This window comes from Ranitomeya imitator, chromosome 6 (genome assembly GCF_032444005.1).
Source record: "Ranitomeya imitator isolate aRanImi1 chromosome 6, aRanImi1.pri, whole genome shotgun sequence".
Classification (NCBI taxonomy): Eukaryota; Metazoa; Chordata; class Amphibia; order Anura; family Dendrobatidae; genus Ranitomeya; species Ranitomeya imitator.
Window position 1 is genome coordinate 96,418,011 of NC_091287.1, and position 18,640 is coordinate 96,436,650.

The 18,640-nt window shown below is 44.5% G+C and overlaps 1 protein-coding gene across 2 annotated transcripts in view; it reads right to left on the bottom strand.

The window, feature by feature from the left end:
- ANKRD28 (ankyrin repeat domain 28) overlaps positions 1-18,640 on the bottom strand; it is a 208,905-nt gene that overhangs the window by 139,370 nt on the left and 50,895 nt on the right. The window contains exons 1-2 of one of the 2 annotated variants that reach the window (XM_069729946.1): positions 6,103-7,200; positions 3,595-3,678 (exon numbers count right to left, since the gene is read on the bottom strand). In XM_069729946.1, the coding sequence (XP_069586047.1) occupies positions 3,595-3,678; positions 6,103-6,252 (234 nt within the window). In that variant the 5' untranslated portion in view covers positions 6,253-7,200. Of the gene's footprint in view, positions 1-3,594; positions 3,679-6,102; positions 7,201-18,640 lie in introns of those variants that run through there. The other variant, XM_069729947.1, reaches the window with a different exon arrangement.

Sequence of the window (18,640 nt, forward strand, 5' to 3'; positions counted from 1 at the left end):
GCCTGCACAGAAGATCCCTGAATGCAGCACCCATAGAAAGGGGGATGAGGTATAGATTTCTGAGGGAGTACAGGGCGCTGGCGTGTGATTTCTGGGGTCGTAACTGACACTGATGGGAGGGGGTATTACAATGAAGACAGGAGGCAGTGATTTCTTCTAGGCACCGCACGCCCCGAAGCCTGGAAGAAGTCATTAACTTAAAGAAAGAATATAACATTTCTCAGCATCAAGACAATTAACATGAGGCATAAAGGTAGGACTGAGAGCAATCACCATCCTAAAAATAGTCCTTTATTGCAACGGAAGAATCTTCAGCAGGGGAGAATGTGAATAGTAGGACCCGTGGAAGTGCAGCAGCGCGAAACGGCCGTCGTCTGTCACAATTCACAACGCTGAAGATTCTTCTGTTGCAATAAAGAACTATTTTTAAGACGGTGAGTGCTCTCAGTTTTCTTCTTTCATTGGAGTTTTCCTGCATACTTTTCTCAGATTGAGCACCCGATCCTTTTGGGGCGTTTATGGCACGTGGCTGTGGTGAGAGTGAGGCGCAGTGAACCCTTGTTGCAGTGGTGCGGATTCTTTGCTCTTTTTTTTTTTTATAAAAGGTAGGACTAGTGTAATATTTCTATTAACTGTACGTAAGAGTCCAAATGGAGTCCAAGATTGAAGACTTTGGACTCTGTCTCATTATTCTGACTTTGCGGGAGGTTCCAGCAGAATTATGGTTTTCGGGGTATCAGACGCACCCCTATAAGAGCCATGGATGTTAAGTAGAAACCTCATTTAAGCATAGCGTAAAACTCCAAGACCCCTGGGGTTAAGCTGTGGTGGCCACTGAAGAAGTCCGCTTTTAAAAGAAATGACATTTCACAGAAGCCTTGGGCCAATCTCATATTTGTCTCCTGTATTCTTGAAACAATCCAGCACCAAGTTATGAGCCAGAAGTATCAGCATTGCTGCACTCACAGACATCTCATAACACAACGCTCTGTAATAACCTAGAAATCACAGATCATCTCAAGAGACTTTTAATTTGTGCCGCCTGCAGTTACAGAAGTTTTCCAGTGATATAGAATATCCATCACGAATCCCACTCTCTGCCTACTACTTACTGTCAGTCTCAGAACTTTTTTTCTGCTAAAACTGTTCAGTTATAAAATGAATCACACTCCACGATTCGTCACCGGTCGTCTTCCGAGTACACGTTTTCCATCTGCTTCCCAACTTTCCTTCATGGCCCACCCAGACTCTGCCCAAAAATGTATAGGGACTCCAATGACCAAGCAAGGTTAAACCAGGAGAAAAGAACACGAGAACCACCAGACTGGAGCTGGTAGATATTTTACTAACAGGGGATAGCGGTAAATTTGCCAAGCAGCAATACCTCACATCATTGCTTGTCTCACTCTGGAAGATAAGGAATTCAGTGGGAAGTGAAACCACGCTAATACGAAGCTTTAACAATACCCCCACAGGACATGCTCCAACAGGATGGTGAGCCTGCAGAACAGGTGACACCGGTGACCTTATAGGAGTTATGGTGCAGTTCCCTCATACTCTCGCTCAAAAATAGCAGAAATTCTCCCAAGGTTACACAAGCCTGCAAGGGAAAATCTCACTGAGCAAAACAGAACTTTGTATGGGCTTACAGTCACTACATTTACTTCTTCTCGGGTTACAGAAATTGGAATTAGTGCTAAATTGGATTTTCAATGCAGCACTGTGATGCTTCTCTCTGCCCTATGCAGGGGTACGCAGTTTTAACCCTTAATTTGGGGCATTTTAGGGATTACATTGATTCTTGGCTCTGAAATGCCCCTTTTGGACTTCCCAAGCACAGCCCCCGCTCCGTCAATTCTCTGTGGGACCCCCAGTGGTAGCAGAATGCAGCTGTCTCTTCCCTTTCCTGGCAGCACCATAAACCATCAATGGAGCGGGAGCAGCACATGCACATCCCCCTTCTGAGCCCTATTCTCCGGATCGGTGGAGGTACTAGTGGTCAAACCGCCATTGATTTGCACGTTATCCAGTGGAAATGTGATCACTTTAAAAGTTGTGAATAAAGACTCGAAGACCTGTCACCAGGTCAAAAGGGGACAGTTTTTCCTCTTATTTTATTCCTGCTGCTCCAGTGAATATGCAGTTTTTCTCCTTTATATAATCGGCCATACCATTCCAGAGTTATGGGCCTTTTAAATTTGTGCTAATTTTTTAAGTCTTTACCAATGGGGAGGAATTGGGGAGTTTAGAAGATTCACTGGGGGTGAGACTTTAGGCTGCGTGGCACAAGTACCCAATGGGGAACGCCCTCTTGGTAAAGACTGTACATATTTGCATATTGTACTCACTAAATATCCCCGCACTCTGGAGCTGTACGGGGGAATTTAAAGAAGAAGAAGAAAAAAAAAAAAAGAAATCGTACTCAGGGGAGCAGCGGGAGTAAGAGAAGAGCAAAAACTGGCTACTTTTTACCTGGTCCTCTTCAAGTAGAAAATATTCTTAAAGGGAAGGTACCGCGTTTGTAGATTATTATTAAATCACTGTAATGTAGCATAACATGCTGCTATAAGCAAGTGTGAAATGCATGTGAAACAGATTTCATGTGTTATATGAGTTTAAAGAATGCACTATGGTTGACATCTTGGTTTTGCAGCAGTAGCAGGGCACTATCAGTGTCAGATTACGGCACCCCATGGACATAGGAGGTAATAGACCGGCGCTGACCCCATCTGTAACATTGTAGCAGCAGTAGCAGTGAGCTGGGCACGCCTCTGTGGGCTGCACAACTCACTGCTGTAGGTGTAACTAGCTGCCATTTTATTATAGCCCTGTGCTATCTGCCGAGCTCCACTTACTCTCTATCGCAGGACAGAAGAAGCCCTCACTGCTCCTCTGTACTCCAGGCAGGCACACATCCTCTGCTCCTCACATGCTGCCCTGTGTGCTTCTCCTGCTGTCTCTCCGCCTCCCCCTCACACACAGTCCCTGTGATCTCCGGTAAGCTGCGCTCACAGCATGCAGAGAGAGGAGGTGACACCTGGAGAGAGCAGGAAGGGCAGCTGACAGGACAGGGATTAAGGTGGGGGAAGGGGGATGGCAAGAATGTTATTCACAAAAAATGCTGCTGAGCCCACTGTGTTCTGCTCCTCTGTAAACAAGCTGTGCCTCTGATGCAGTAACTGCTGGTGATAGCAGGTCACAGGGCAGTCACACACAATGGTGCTGCCCTGTGATGCTGCTCTTCATTCTTACTGTTAGCAGCAAAATTGGGGCAGTAACTGCTGACATCACCATTTCCCTCCCCTTTTGGGTGGTCTAATATCCCTGGGGCAGAGCTGCTAAATGTTACTATAGCTGCTTCAGGTCTAAAACGGAAAATGCTCCCCCTAGTGGTAAATATGTATATTTGTAGAAAAATATATATAATATTTTTCATATAGAAATGTTTGCAAACAGTGCAAACATTGCATTAATACATTTTAATTACTATTTTAAGCTTAAATTTCACAAAAAAACAAAATACAAGAAAACTGGTGGCACCTTCCCTTTAAGCTCTTTAGAAGAAATATACTAACACCTACAGAAACCACTTACCTGAAAGTTAACATCTTCCTTTTTAAATATTAGCGCCTGGACTTCCTCCGGATCTCCATTAAAAATTGCTTGAACCAGGGGAGGCTGTAAGACATTAAAAAAACAGAAAAAAAAATATAACAATTGGCTGTAAAATACATAGAACTTACTAATTATTGAGAACATGACAGGTATAGTATCAGGTAGTTAAGACTGAGACCAGTTCCTAGAGACTGTGCTACCATGGGAAGGAATTAGTAAAATACATGCTGCAAATACCAATTACCAGGGTCAGCTGTACCTTTATAATTATGACAGATAGGGAATCTTACAAGCTGGTCACCAAGGATATGGGGTTGGCAAATGTTCGCATTGCCATCGAAGATGCTCATATTTAGATGCAAATTGGGAAAGCAACTAATTTTGGAAAAAGGGGGGTTTAACATGCGCACTTGTTACATTCCATGGGAGAGAATTGGCTGCTAGAGGAGTTATCCAATGTTACAGAAAGAAGTGGTTTACTGCTGTGTTCCCATTTCTTATGCGGATGAAAATGGGAAAAATATCCCCTGCCATGTTAAATGGCTCATTAAAGAGTCAGACCCAGACTTACAGGTACAGTAGGTGTGATTAGGAACGGAGCCTTGCTTTATTAATTGGCTGGCCTGGTGCGAACACCACGAGTCATGCCACAATGATGACGGTTACTCAATAGTGGGCGTCAATAAGAAGGAGGCTGTTCGCAGGGCTCCTGTCCGGCTCACCTGGCCGGTGGACTGGGTCCTGCTAATTGTTTCACACCAACTCTACTTATGGGGCAACTTCCACCAATTTAGGTGGTATTCGCCAGATTTTTTTTTTATTGTGGCAAGAGCCAATTTGCATTCTCATCTCCACACTGAAAACACCAGCAACAAAGTGAGAATCATCTGTGGGACAGTAGGGAAATACAGCTGACAACTAAACGGGTGTTCCAACAACAGCCCTCTAAGGTGTATGGCCACCAGTTAATATAGGAGAATGCAAATACTAGTGCCATAAATCTCATGCTAAGGCTATGGGGTCCTCCAGGGTATGCGCCTTACCACCTGATGGGTAAGAGCTAAAAAAAAATAAAAAAAAAAATAGAATTTTGTTATGGTAAAAGTTCAGAATGTCTACTGCAGGGGAGTGGAGTGAGATGCCAAAGGTTGTGGGTGGAAGGGCTCCAATAATATAACAACACCAGCACTAATCTTGATGGGTGTCATCGGTGAACATGAAAGCTCTACAAACTCAATATTAACTACAACCTCTCCTTTCTCATTACAAACTTTGTGACCACAGGAAAAATTCCAACAAAATATAGATTTGAAATACATTGTTGCCCACGTTCTCATATATCTATGGAAACCAAGTATCCACATGCAAATATTTACTATAGAAGAGTCAATATAGAGTAAATGAAGATAAACAATGTATAACTATAGTAAACAAACTGTTTAATAAGCAAGGGGGGAAAAAAAAAAACACAATTATTTTGTGGTTTGCCACGAAGCTCAAAAGCCTCATGGAAAAATTCTTTCCACCCCAGAACACAGGATTTAGCAGGAGAAATTCAGAAGTGTGACAAGGTTTCCATGGCTATAAATGTCAAACAGGCTTCTATCCAGTTTTCGTCTTAGAAAAGTATGGTAAAAGCATCAATTAGTGGTAGGCAGTACAGTACAATAATACAGAAAGCAATATACTTTAGAATATATATATATCACAATGAAATAGAAAAAGAAATACAATCAGCGCAAAAGGTATAAAAACAAAGGGATGTTTTGTATCATTTTTGCCTTGCATTTATATTCTTATGTATCCATCCAAAATGACTAGTAGATATAGGGTGAGTTACCCAGCTTTTCTACAGTCCTGAATGGCAAACTGACTTAGTTGTGGATACAAGAATGTTATATCAGTGCCCAAGTCAGCTGAGATACTGATTATACACAGCAGCAAGATTTCCTGGAAACTGGTAACACAAAAGTTGCAGAACAACAATTTTAACCAATTAAATACTTTACAGGTGATTTCCTTTCAGTTTTTGAAGGAACGTTATTCTGCACTTAGGCTATGTTCACACTTTGCAGATTCCACTGCGGATTTTTCCGCAGCAGAATTCCAAAATCCGCAGTGAAAACCGCAGCGCGTTTTCACTGCGGATTTATCGCGGTTTTTACTGCGTTTTCTTCTGCGGATTTTCAAATGCAGTTTTCTATTGGAGCAGCTGAAAATCCGCAGAAAAGAAGTGACATGCTGCGGAATGTAATCCGCAGCGTTTCCGCGCGGATTTTTCTGCAGCATGTGCACAGCGTTTTTTGTTTCCCATAGGTTTACATTGAAATGTAAACTCATGGGAAACTGCTGCGGATCCGCAGCGGTCAAATCCGCTGCAGATCCGCAGCAAAATCCGCAAAGTGTGAATATAGCCTTAAAGATTCAGAATCTTAGCCTGAAAGTAATCTGGAACACAGCCGTAGTAGGAACAGATGAAAGTCTTACCGACACAGCTTTCGGAGCGGGATGACGATAGGGATTTCCATAATTTACTAACTTGGAGGGAAAATGAGGGGACTCATCCTCCCCCTCCTCAAGCACCACAATACAAACGCGGCTCATTCGATCTTGCTTGGAGCCAAGGCTCTTTATCATGTGCTACTGGAAGTGTAAAATAAGGGCACAATGCCCACTCATGTCTTCACTCTATTCTATCACTGATCCAAGCCTCATATCACCTTAGAAAAAAACATCGGAAATCTCGTGACATCTAGAAAAATCAATGCAGGAAAAAAAACCAACAGCTCCACTAACAAAAACAGGTGCCATCCATTGTGTCATCTTGTAGACCGCTGCAATGCCACAAATCCGTAAAGCGAATAACATGCAGGGAGACTTGAGATTCTCTCTTGTCCGATTTACTAGAGAGAATTATCCAAGAATCAATTCTATGAGTGGCTATAAAAGTCTTCTATACTTATTTACTAGGAGGTGGTAAAAAGAGCAAGTGCTCCATGCAAGGTCAGTGGCTAAAACGCACTAGTCAGCTGTTTCATGGCCGGACACCATTGCATCCTGCTAAATCAATGCTGGATTTCTCAGATCATCCTAAAAGGATTTCCATTCATTGCACGGCTTTCATGAGTTCTAATCCGGTAATGACATTCAACGTAAAATCTAGAGGTAAAAGAAAAACACACAAAAAGCCATAAAAGTCTACAAAACTAGAAACAATGAAGTCTAAAGTAAAATGCTCATTCACTCGTGATGATTCAGACCACAAGGGAGCCGGGTACTCGGAGAAATGCTGCCGGCTAAATCCCAAAAGTCCCACATGACAAAGACAGAGGATGTGTTTACTCCATTATGCCAGCTACAAGCGATTCAATTCCCGAAGCAAAAGCTCTGCCACCATCATATAAACCCACAGCTTCTTGTGGATACAGGAAAGGTGATTGCAGCACTTCATTCACAAGTTAGCAAAGTAGCACCCAAAAGGCAATGGCATCCTCTGTAATCCTCAGCCAGAGCGGGCACCAGGCAAACATCTTCATTCCTAATGTGCCAGGCTTGACATTCCCATAGGCTTCCCTTTCACCATCTGAGAATAACTCCTTTGTTGCAGAGATGCTGCTCAGATCTGCAGAGCCCCAGGCGCAGAGGTGGCTTGTAAGCGAGCAGACAGAACGCACTCCCCCAGCAGAGGCAGCAATGGAGCGCACACTGCAGAGCTGCAGAATGAAATGCCCAGTAATGCGAACACGTTACCCAGCGCTGGAGCCACGGCACTGGGCAAACCAGTAACTTCCTGTGACTGATCTGCAGTAGGAGGGGGCACCCTTTACAACTCAACTTTACACATGTTTTCCATGAGAATAACGGCACATTTGGTCTTATAACCAGGACCGGCTTCAGCTAGAATTCTTTCACTGCCACATATGAAAGCAGTTAGGATATGCAAGACTACATCTCCTCAACAACCTGAAATTCGCCAAGAATAGAAAAATAAGTCCAAGCAGGGATTAAATATTGATCAACTGGATGGCAGTCACATATGCCCAACAAAAGACCCAGTCCTCGTGGTACAACAAGCAGAGGGGGCTCCATGCAGGAGGGGTTCCCACCGCCTCCAATATATTTTCTGTGTCTTGATTTAAACAGGTGCTGGAATTTATCCACTTCTTTGTATCCCTGCCATTCTGAAGTATAACCTATGAAGCACCGCTGAAAAGCTGGCACTCACTCATTCTCCCCAGGTCCAGCACTGCACCTCGGCTCTGCTGATTTAGTACAGGCAGCAGTAGTGACGTCACATCAACAGCGCTGCAGCCAATCATTGGGCTCATCGGAAGAGGATGAATTTTCTAGACAAGCTGAAAGGGGATACCGCCTTTAAATGGAATCTGTCACCAATATTTTGCTACCATATCTGAGAGCAGTGATGTAGGAGAAAAAAAAAAGACCTCAATTCCAAGGATGTATCTGTTTACTGGGTGGAGCAGTTGTGACACAATCAGTTATTAAATGTTAAATGAAGCAGAGCGGAGAAAGCGGCCCCCAGCCAACAGCACAGCTTTCTGTGTACATGGTCTATTCACAGTGAGCTGCTTATCACAGAAGGGGCGGAGTCTGACTAGCAGTCCTGTAGCACCAGACCTTGCAGTGATAAAGTCCTGGTATTAAACAGCACACAGCTTAATAAATGACATCATTACATTCAGTGTTTGCAGCCCCTAACTCCTGCTGTCTTCACATTACATAGCAAAAAGCTGCTGAAAGATTCCTTTTATTTTAATGGTTTTCACACAAAGTTAATTTTAAAGTTTATTTTAATCAATAGATTTTGCAATAATAATGTCCACAATTGGATGTATTTAAAAAAATAAAAAGTTCCTGTGCTGAGAATCTTATAAATGTGTCCCTGCTGTGTGCTGTGTAATGTCTGTGTCTGACCGTGCAGGGACATGGTCTGATCATACTACAGGTCCTGGGCAGGGGAGGAAGGAGTGTACAGACAAGACTGCCAGGGAGGGCAGGTTATTCTTTTTTTGAGGCAAAACATTTTACTGCCCTTTTTAAAAAAAAAAATGTTATACCTCAAAGAAAGAATCAGCTGTGATCCCATGCTGCAATGTCTGTATACTCTCTTGCTTCCTCCCCTGCCCAGGAGCAGTGGTATGATCAGACCATGTCTCACGGCCATTACACAGCAGGGGAACATTTATAAGAATATCTTAGCAGAGAAACATTTTTTTTAAACCCCATCACGACATGTGCTATATGCATATCACATGTCGTGTCTCCCCCTGTGATGTGGCTCTGGAGCTTTCTCGGACTCGTGATGACGTCAGTGAGGTGAAAGGAGTTCATTGGATATGAAGCCCGCTCAACTTTACCACGTCACCGCGAGGCAGTGCTGGATAGCAGGCTGGATAGTCGCATCAAGCAACAATGCAGCCTGCCTTCTAGATGGGGCAGGGCTAGATGTGTCACGGGACAACTGGATTATCTTCTCGGTAAGGAATATGGTTGCTTATTATTTTAATTATTTTACAGGGGATATTGGCTTCAGTGGATTGGGCGCTGAAATTAGTTTAAATGGTTTGTTTTAATTTGGATTCAATAAAGGAGTGACCGTCACATTTTGCCTGCATCCATAAGGCCTAATGTGGCCCAGTGCTGACAGTGTCACATTCTAGAAAACATATGAAAAAACCAGAGCTTTTAAATTCCAAAACATAGCCAAAAATGCTACAAAAAAAAAAAACTAGTGTAAGGCAAGAAAGGGGTGTATAAAAATGTATAACTTTATTATAGTACAAATATTAAAGCCAAACACACAAGTACAAAACATAAAAACAAAAAAAACTGGACAGGTCTACAGAATGATGATACAAACTGGCAGGGGCCGGCAATCCAATAGAACAGAGGCGCTCACAAATATATGTTAAGTCTACATACCAAAAAATGCACAATAAATATAAAGGCAGAATGTCATATCACATGGCATGTATGTAGGACAGAGCAACCTAGTGGAAATCCACTAAGATAAATGGGGATAGAGTACGCCACATATCACAGGCAAAAACAGAACAGAATGTGAGTGGGAAGTAACATGTAATAACCCAGCCACATTATAATAAAGCTGACAGTGCAACGCCAAAAGTACATAGGGATGAAATGATAGGCATATCTTACCCGTGAACGCCGTGACCCACCGCACAGTTACCCCAACGCGCGTTTCGCTGCTGCTTTTTCAAGGGGCAGTGTGATAGTGTGCCAAACCAGAGCCTTATATAGTCCCATGTGCAATCCTAAACTAAGCACCTGTGTGGAGCAGGAACAAAAGAAAAGAAAAAGCACCCCCCCGGCAGCGTCTGACGAGCGCATGTGGGCGGAGCCTACATCGCCCAATCATACAGGCCGGAGTCATGAAGCGGGGAGTGCTGGGAAAGTTCCCATAGAAACTGTTAACACACCGCAACATGCAGACGCCGCCGTGGATGAGAGGGGGAGGAAGCGCCAGCGCACATGTGCTACCCGCGCCGGATCACAGGTACCCATGGAGACAGGGGACTCACCACATAATGAAGACGCCGCCGTAGGTGAAAGTGTCACATTCTGCCTGCATCCATAAGGCCTAACGTGGCTCAGTGCTGACAGTGTCACATTCTGCCTGCATCCCTAAGGCCCAACGTGGCTCAGTGCTGACAGTGTCACATTCTGCCTGCATCCCTAAGGCCTAACGTGGCTCAGTGCTGACAGTGTCACATTGTGCCTGCATCCATAAGGCCTAACGTGGCTCAGTGCTGACAGTGTCACATTCTGCCTGCATCCATAAGGCCTAACGTGGCTCAGTGCTGACAGTGTCACATTCTGCCTGCATCCATAAGGCCTAACGTGGCTCAGTGCTGACAGTGTCACATTTTGCCTGCATCCATAAGGCCTAACGTGGCTCAGTGCTGACAGTGTCACATTCTGCCTGCATCCATAAGGCCTAACGTGGCTCAGTGCTGACAGTGTCACACTCTGCCTGCATCCATAAGGCCTAACGTGGCTCAGTGCTGACAGTGTCACATTTTGCCTGCATCCATAAGGCCTAACGTGGCTCAGTGCTGACAGTGTCACATTCTGCCTGCATCCATAAGGCCTAACGTGGCTCAGTGCTGACAGTGTCACATTCTGCCTGCATCCCTAAGGCCTAACGTGGCTCAGTGCTGACAGTGTCACATTCTGCCTGCATCCATAAGGCCTAACGTGGCTCAGTGCCGACAGTGTCACATTCTGCCTGCATCCATAAGGCCTAACGTGGCTCAGTGCCGACAGTGTCACATTCTGCCTGCATCCATAAGGCCTAACGTGGCTCAGTGCTGACAGTGTCACACTCTGCCTGCATCCATAAGGCCTAACGTGGCTCAGTGCTGACAATGTCACATTCTGTCTGCATCCATAAGGCCTAACGTGGCTCAGTGCTGACAATGTCACATTCTGTCTGCATCCATAAGGCCTAACGTGGCTCAGTGCTGACAGTGTCACATTCTGCCTGCATCCATAAGGCCTAACGTGGCTCAGTGCTGACAGTGTCACATTCTGTCTGCATCCATAAGGCCTAACGTGGCTCAGTGCCGACAGTGTCACATTCTGCCTGCATCCATAAGGCCTAACGTGGCTCAGTGCTGACAGTGTCACACTCTGCCTGCATCCATAAGGCCTAACGTGGCTCAGTGCTGACAATGTCACATTCTGTCTGCATCCATAAGGCCTAACGTGGCTCAGTGCCGACAGTGTCACATTCTGCCTGCATCCATAAGGCCTAACGTGGCTCAGTGCTGACAATGTCACATTCTGTCTGCATCCATAAGGCCTAACGTGGCTCAGTGCTGACAATGTCACATTCTGCCTGCATCCATAAGGCCTAACGTGGCTCAGTGCTGACAGTGTCACATTCTGTCTGCATCCATAAGGCCTAACGTGGCTCAGTGATGACAGAGTCACATGCCAATGGCAAATAGAAAGGTATCACCAAGCTGTCAATGTATTCATACACTTCCAAGGGGAATATCAAAGTAATAATTCAAAGAAAATAAACTAAAGCATTGTTATTTTGTGGTAAATTTAATTATGGTAGTCACTATAACAAACATGTCAGGAGAGCTAAAGAATGACTGTTCAAACCAAGTACAGGCGCTCGTTGAACCCTTGACATGGCCAATCAGTTCAGTGCACCCCCACCTATCTCTGGTTCAAGGACTGTCAAGGAAGAGGAAAGATGGAGAGAGAGGGTAGACACGTTTGGTGATGTTAAGGGTACACCAAACGCTTGTGCTCGGTTTGACCAGTCATTATGTGCTGACAGACTCGCCCATACACATTAAATGGCTGCTGGCCATACGCTGGTTCGGTCTACAGCCATCCTAGCCTGACTCTCCTATATAGTGGAGCGTTCATTCAGCCAAGTGCTGCTGTATTCTCTAAGAGAACAGTCACCAGAGAGGTCTGGCTACGGCTTTTCTCCAGCAGAGAATACGATCGGCAGTCTGAAATCGGACCTGCAGGATCAATACTATTCCGAAGGCTCCCCAAACACATTAGACTGTAGGTGAAACTCATTGATGTTGGCTGCTTCGGCTAAAATTAGTCTAATGTTCCCTTATAAAAAGAGAGCTCTTATTAGGGAACAACAGACACTGCATCATGGCAGGCTATCGGTATAAAATGACTGTTCAAACTAAGCACAGGTGTTTCGTGCACCCTTGTCATAGCAAAGCAGTTTAGGGCATCTTCCCACCTATTGGTTTTACATCTATTTCAAGCTATTGTAAACTCATAGCTGTTAACAAGTGGGTGGGAAGGTGGGCACACCAAGGGTACACCAAGTGCCTGTGCTTAGTGTGAACAGTCGTTTTATGCTGGTGGGCTCCCTCAGCGCACTCCTTTCTACTACCAATGTGCCTGTTCACTTAGCACATGTGCTGATGACATTCAGATTACGGCACAGTTTCACAGGGCTTGTTACAACACAACTTTGACAGATCATTTTTACACCAGTAGTTCAGTCTTTATCCTTTACAAGCAGTCGCAAAGGAATGGTTTTATAGCTGCGCTGAGGCTCTATGCGGGGAAACATTTCTCGGCATTCCCTATGTGTTTGACGTTTGGATGAAGACCATGTGCGAGCTCCTGACGTCACAGGAGCCAGAGAAGCCTCACTTCCCTCCAGCTGTCACACGGGATTAGCCGTCACTATGGGAGGACATCCGAGTCACAAGATTAGCGCAGCAGAAGATTAAAAACTTTTACCCAAAGAGATTTCAACAGCCGTTCACATGAATTTACATAACAGATTAGAGGAAAATCTGAATTTAAATTCCTCTCACTGAGCTCAATAAATGAGCAAAATGAGGATTAAAAAGGGATCTTGTACTTTGTACAAAGGCGCAAAATAAAGCACATGGAGCGTTCCCATTTATTGGCCAGAAAAGCACATTACAAAAGGGAAAGATTTTACTTTAACTGCAAAAAAATGTGTAAAATGGAGCAAGACATATTTGGCCACACATATGCCATACGTGACAATTACCATAGATTGGTCGTAATATTCTACACACAAAAATTAAACAAATCACTAAAAATGAGCGCAGAAGGTGAGAGTGGTTTAGTCACAAACGCATCCTGCAAAAGTGCTTGCAGGATGCGTTTTTTCCCCATAGACTTCTATTGACGACGCATTTGCGACGGATTGCCACACTTCGCATCCGTCTTGCAACGGATGCGTCGTGCTTTTGCGGACCGTCGGGAGAAAAAAACGCTACATGTAACGTTTTTTTTCCCCTTGACGGACAGCTTTTTCCGACCGCGCATGCGCGGCTGGAACTCCGGCCCCACCTCCCCGCACCTTACAATGGGGCAGCGGAAGCGCCGGAAAAATGCATCCGCTGCCTCCATTGTGCAATGCAGCAAACGCTAGCGTCGGAATCTCTCCCCGACACATTGCGACGGGGAGATTCCGACACTAGTGTGAAAGAAGCCTAAGACTGATCAATTGAAGCGGACGTCACATGTGCCATTTAATAAGATAAATTTGCCGGAGTTGGCAAAAAATCATCCCTTACATCTGGGGTCCCCAACCTTTCTTAGGGCCAAGTGCTCTCTGAGGTTTTATCAGCTAGCCCTCTGCCCAATGTTATACTACAGGATACTGCAGATCTGCCATTATTTTACCATGCCGATTCGACATGAGAAAATCGCGGCATTCGGCAAGTGGCTACAATATTCTGATCATGCGCCCGAGCCATGCACGTCCAAGAGTGCCCAGAAAACATCGACCTGCACTCGAATGACGTCTGAGTGCAGCCTTATGTATCCTCACAGAGACAATTATGTTCTCTATCTTCTCCATGCCTGTGCTTTGAGTCTCTCATGCGAGAGAAATAGATCACACTCTGAAAGTTTGAGAAGGGTGTCATTACATAATCAGCCCGATTCTATGGCATGAGAGAATATATGCCAGTGTGAGTGTACCCTAGCTTAAAGAGACACAATCAGCTCTGAGAGATGGTCATCAGCTTTAACCTCTGCAAAGAAAAAAATCATAAAAGTCCCCCGAGTACATTGGAAGGTTATAATCATTTAAGAAACCATCTTACGAAAGGAATAATGGCCTAATTAGCACTTAAAAATTAAGCCCCCACTGTGCACCCTTATGCAATAATAGTGTGCAGAGGGCCTCCATATACAGTAACAATGGGCAGTGACCCCTTTACACAGTTACACAACAACGGCCGGGGAACGTCATATAAAGTAATACCAGTGGGTGCCCTAGAGTGATGCCACCTGAGGACCTGTCATCAGGTCAAAAGTAAACATGTTCGGCTCTTTATTCCAGCTCTTCGCCTTTAATATTCTGCCTTTTTTTAATCCACCATACGATTCGCTGCCATGATCTAGGCTTTTCTAGTTGTTGCCAAGTTTGATGGTCTTTGCCAAGGGGGCGCTGCTCTCAGGATTCTCTGAAGGGGTCAGAGTCTTTAGGCTGCTGTACATAGTTACCCTGTGAGCCACGACCCATTGTAAATACTATGAATATTATAATTGGTGCACTAAATAAAAAAAGCCTTCATCTCTGAAAACGATGACATAAAAAAAAACAACATATGGGCAAAAAGTGATCAACTAAAATATTGACGTCCGAGAACAGATAGAGCGGTGTGACGTAATCGGCGATGTCATCGCACCGCATGTGATGTGGAGGCAGACGGCCTGCCAGGGGCCAATACTGTTATGCAACAAAAGTGGAGCTGTGCCTCTATATGGGCTTAATTGTTTAAAGGGAACCTGCCTCTTCAGAAATGCTGTATACCTGCAGACATAGGGGTAATCTGCAGATAAATGGCGTTTAAATCCTGTGTATACAGAGGATATTGGAGCAGTGGCTGCAGGATGAAAATGAAGTTTTGTTCTCTCTGCAGCCGCTCGCTTCCAGTTGTTGGGGTGGTGCAGGGGGCGGTTTTAGTCATCACTCACTAAACCAGAGGTGTCAAACTGCATTCCTCGAGGGCCGCAAACAGGTCATGTTTTCAGGATTTCCTTGTATTGCACAGGTGATAATTTAATCACCTGCACAGAATGATTCCAGCACCTTGTGTAATGCAAAGGAAATCTTGAAAACACGCATGGTCTGAGGCCCTCGAAGAATGCAGTTTGACACCCCTGCTATACTCTGCATATAGCGGTCATCACTCTCCAGCACATTGACTGACAGCCTGTGTGTGCAGCCTATCAATGTACTGGGGAGGTTACAGCATGCTCACAGCATAGCAAGCTGCTGCACCAGTTAGGCTACTTTCACTCTTGCGTTGGTACGGGTCCATCGCTATGCGTCGGGCCGATGTACCGACGCACGTTGTGAAATTTGTGCACGACGTGGGCAGTGGATGCAGTTTTTCAACGCATCCACTGCCCATTCTGAAGTCCGGTGAGGAGGGTGCGGAGTTCCGGCCGCGCATGCGCGGTAGAAAATGGCGGACGCGACGGACAAAAAAACGTTACATTGAACTTTTTTTGTGACGATGGTCTGCCAAAACACGACGGATCCGTCGCACGACGGGTGGCCATCCGTCGCGAATACAAGTCTATGGGCAAAAAATGCATCCTGCGAGCACATTTGCAGGATCCGTTTTTTTCCCAAAATGACAGATTGCGACGATTGCAAAAAACGCAAGTGTGAAAGTAGCCTAAGCCGGCTACATTTACCCCTATATCTGCAGGTACAGAGTGTTTCTAGCGGTGACAGGTTGTATATAAAGTCTACATCCGAATTTCCTTGTAAGGAGCACCTTAAGGCTATGTTCACACTTTGCGGATTCCACTGCGGATTTTTCCGCAGCAGAATTCCAAAATCCGCAGAAAAGAAGTGACATGCTGCGGAATGTAATCCGCAGCGTTTCCACGCGGATTTTTCTGCAGCATGTGCACAGTGTTTTTTGTTTCCCATAGGTTTACATTGTACTGTAAACTCATGGGAAACTGCTGTGGATCCGCAGCGGTCAAATCCGCTGCGGATCCGCAGCAAAATCCGCAAAGTGTGAACATAGCCTAATATGATTTCATCCTGCAGCCGCCTATCATCACTACCTGAAGATCGCTCCAAGTATGTAACACAATTGTATGTAACACAGAGCACAAATCTGAATTTGTGTACTGTCAAACTGGATAACGTAGAGAACATCATGGGATTTGCAGATGCACAAATAGACGTGGCGGCATATTCTAGATTGCTGTATGAATCAGTGTAACAATCTAAGACCATGAGCAGCACTACTCCACCCAATGCTCAAATCTAGGCTTCATCCAACAGCATCTGAAATGTAGAAAGAAACGGTCTATTGTAACAGAAGCATCCGACTAAATTAAGGAATGGAAATTTGTGCCGTTTCCAAGGATTCCCATGTGAGCGGCTCAGCGCAGAAGGAAAGTGGAGGGAAGAGAGGAAAGGTTTACACAAGACTCCGTCTGGGAAACCCCAAAGCAATATGATTCACATTTTGGGTCTGCAGAGGGGTGGTGACAGACAGTGGGGGCCGCTACCAGAGTCCAGAGTGATGACTCACGAGAACACAGGGCTTCCTCACCACATCACAGGCAGCTATTCACAGCAGCAACCGAAAAGTTATTCATTTCAGGTTGCCATGTGACTGGAGAAGAAGGGAAAAAACAAAATAAAAATTGGAGGGAACAGAGAAAACCGTTGATGACGTAGGCAAAACTTAACGATCATATCTGACTGTCCATCTACTCAAAGGCACATGAGATCAGTAAGCCTGCAGACGTCTGCTGACCCTTTCATAACTATGCTGATGAGGATGACCTTACAAAAAAACTGCCCCATTAAAAAAAAAAAAAATAATTCAGAAGGAAATGTTATAACAAACAAAAATAATTCTTGCCTTTAAAAAACTAGTACCTGATGCAAGGGGCTATGGGGCGCAGCAGTTGATTGCTGGAGTGAATTCATTTAATAGGGTAAGCAATTTTATTATAACATACGTGATTTTATCACATATCCTTCTCCTGTCCTGGCTCCTGGCGTCTGCCTCACAGACTGCACAGCTCTGCTGTTCTGATAATAGCTGCTGATGGAGGAGCAATGACCATGCCGCTTGTCAAGATGTCGCCAAGATAAAATACTGCACATGACAAAGATGCTCTTCCCCTGGAGGAGGCTGATGGGCAGGACTGGTCACATGTACGTATGGGACACAAATCCAGACCCTCAACACATTGGCTAAAATAATAGTAAAAGTTTAATATACAATCAGTTATTCTCTACGTCTTATTCCAGAGAAATCCACATTTTCTTACTATGTAAATGTGCTCTTACGATCTTTGGCCGGACATAGATCTCCCTGAGAATCTGCCTGCAGAGCCTATTTTAAATATACTGCCATCGGACGGAATAGTACGTCCAATCGCAGTATCCACTGCTTTGATGGGGGCTCCGGTGGTGAGCCCGCATCAAAGCTGGGACAAGTCAGCAGTTTTGAACAGCTGACATGTGCCCGCAATAGACAAGGGCGGAATCGCGATCCACCAGCGCCTATTACCTAGTTAAATGCCACTGTCAAACTGACAGCTGCATTTAACAAGCACTTCCAGCCATCAGGCCGGAAATGCAAGCACCGGTGACCCCCGTCACGTGATCGGGGGTCATCAGTGCATCAGCATGACAACCACAGGTCTCCTTGAGACCTCTATGGTTGTTGATGCCAGATTGCTATGAGCGCCACCCTGTGGATGGCGCTCATAGCAAGTCTGTAATTATACTACATAGAGGCGATCTGATCATATGAAAAAAATACGGTATATACACAATTCTGTGCAAATTAATTGGGACAAAGCAAAAAAATAAAATGTTATAATGCACGGTTACATACCAATTCTGAAAATTACCTTTTTCCACTGGCTAGTTGACCAAGATTTATTATTTATTAAAACTGGTCTGAATCACTGACTGGTAACCAACTTACGGTTTTACTTAAAAAATGCTGTCCCAATTAATTTGCACAGCACTAAGTTCAAATCACCCGCCTTTCGCCCCATTCAAAATAAAACAATACAAAAAAAAAAAATCAAACCTACAGATATTTTGTATCGCCGCATTTGGAATCGCCCGATCAATAAAAGAAAAGGATTAGCTTGATCTCTAAATGGTGTAGCAATAAAGTCAAAACACCAGAATTATGTTTTGTTTTTTTTGGTCGCCGCGACATTGCTTTAAAATGCAATAACGAGCAATCAAAAGACCGTATCTGCGCCAAAATGGTATCATTAAAAACGTCAGCTGTGTATGCAAAAAAATAAGCCCTAACCCAACCCCAGATCACGAAAAATGGAGACGCTACGGGTATCGGAAAATTGCGCAATTTATTTATTTATTTATGTTTTAACAAAAGTTTGGATTTTTTTTTCATGACCGATAAAAAAGAACCTAGACATGTTTGGTGTCTACCAACTCGTAATGACCTAGAGACTCATAATGGCAGGT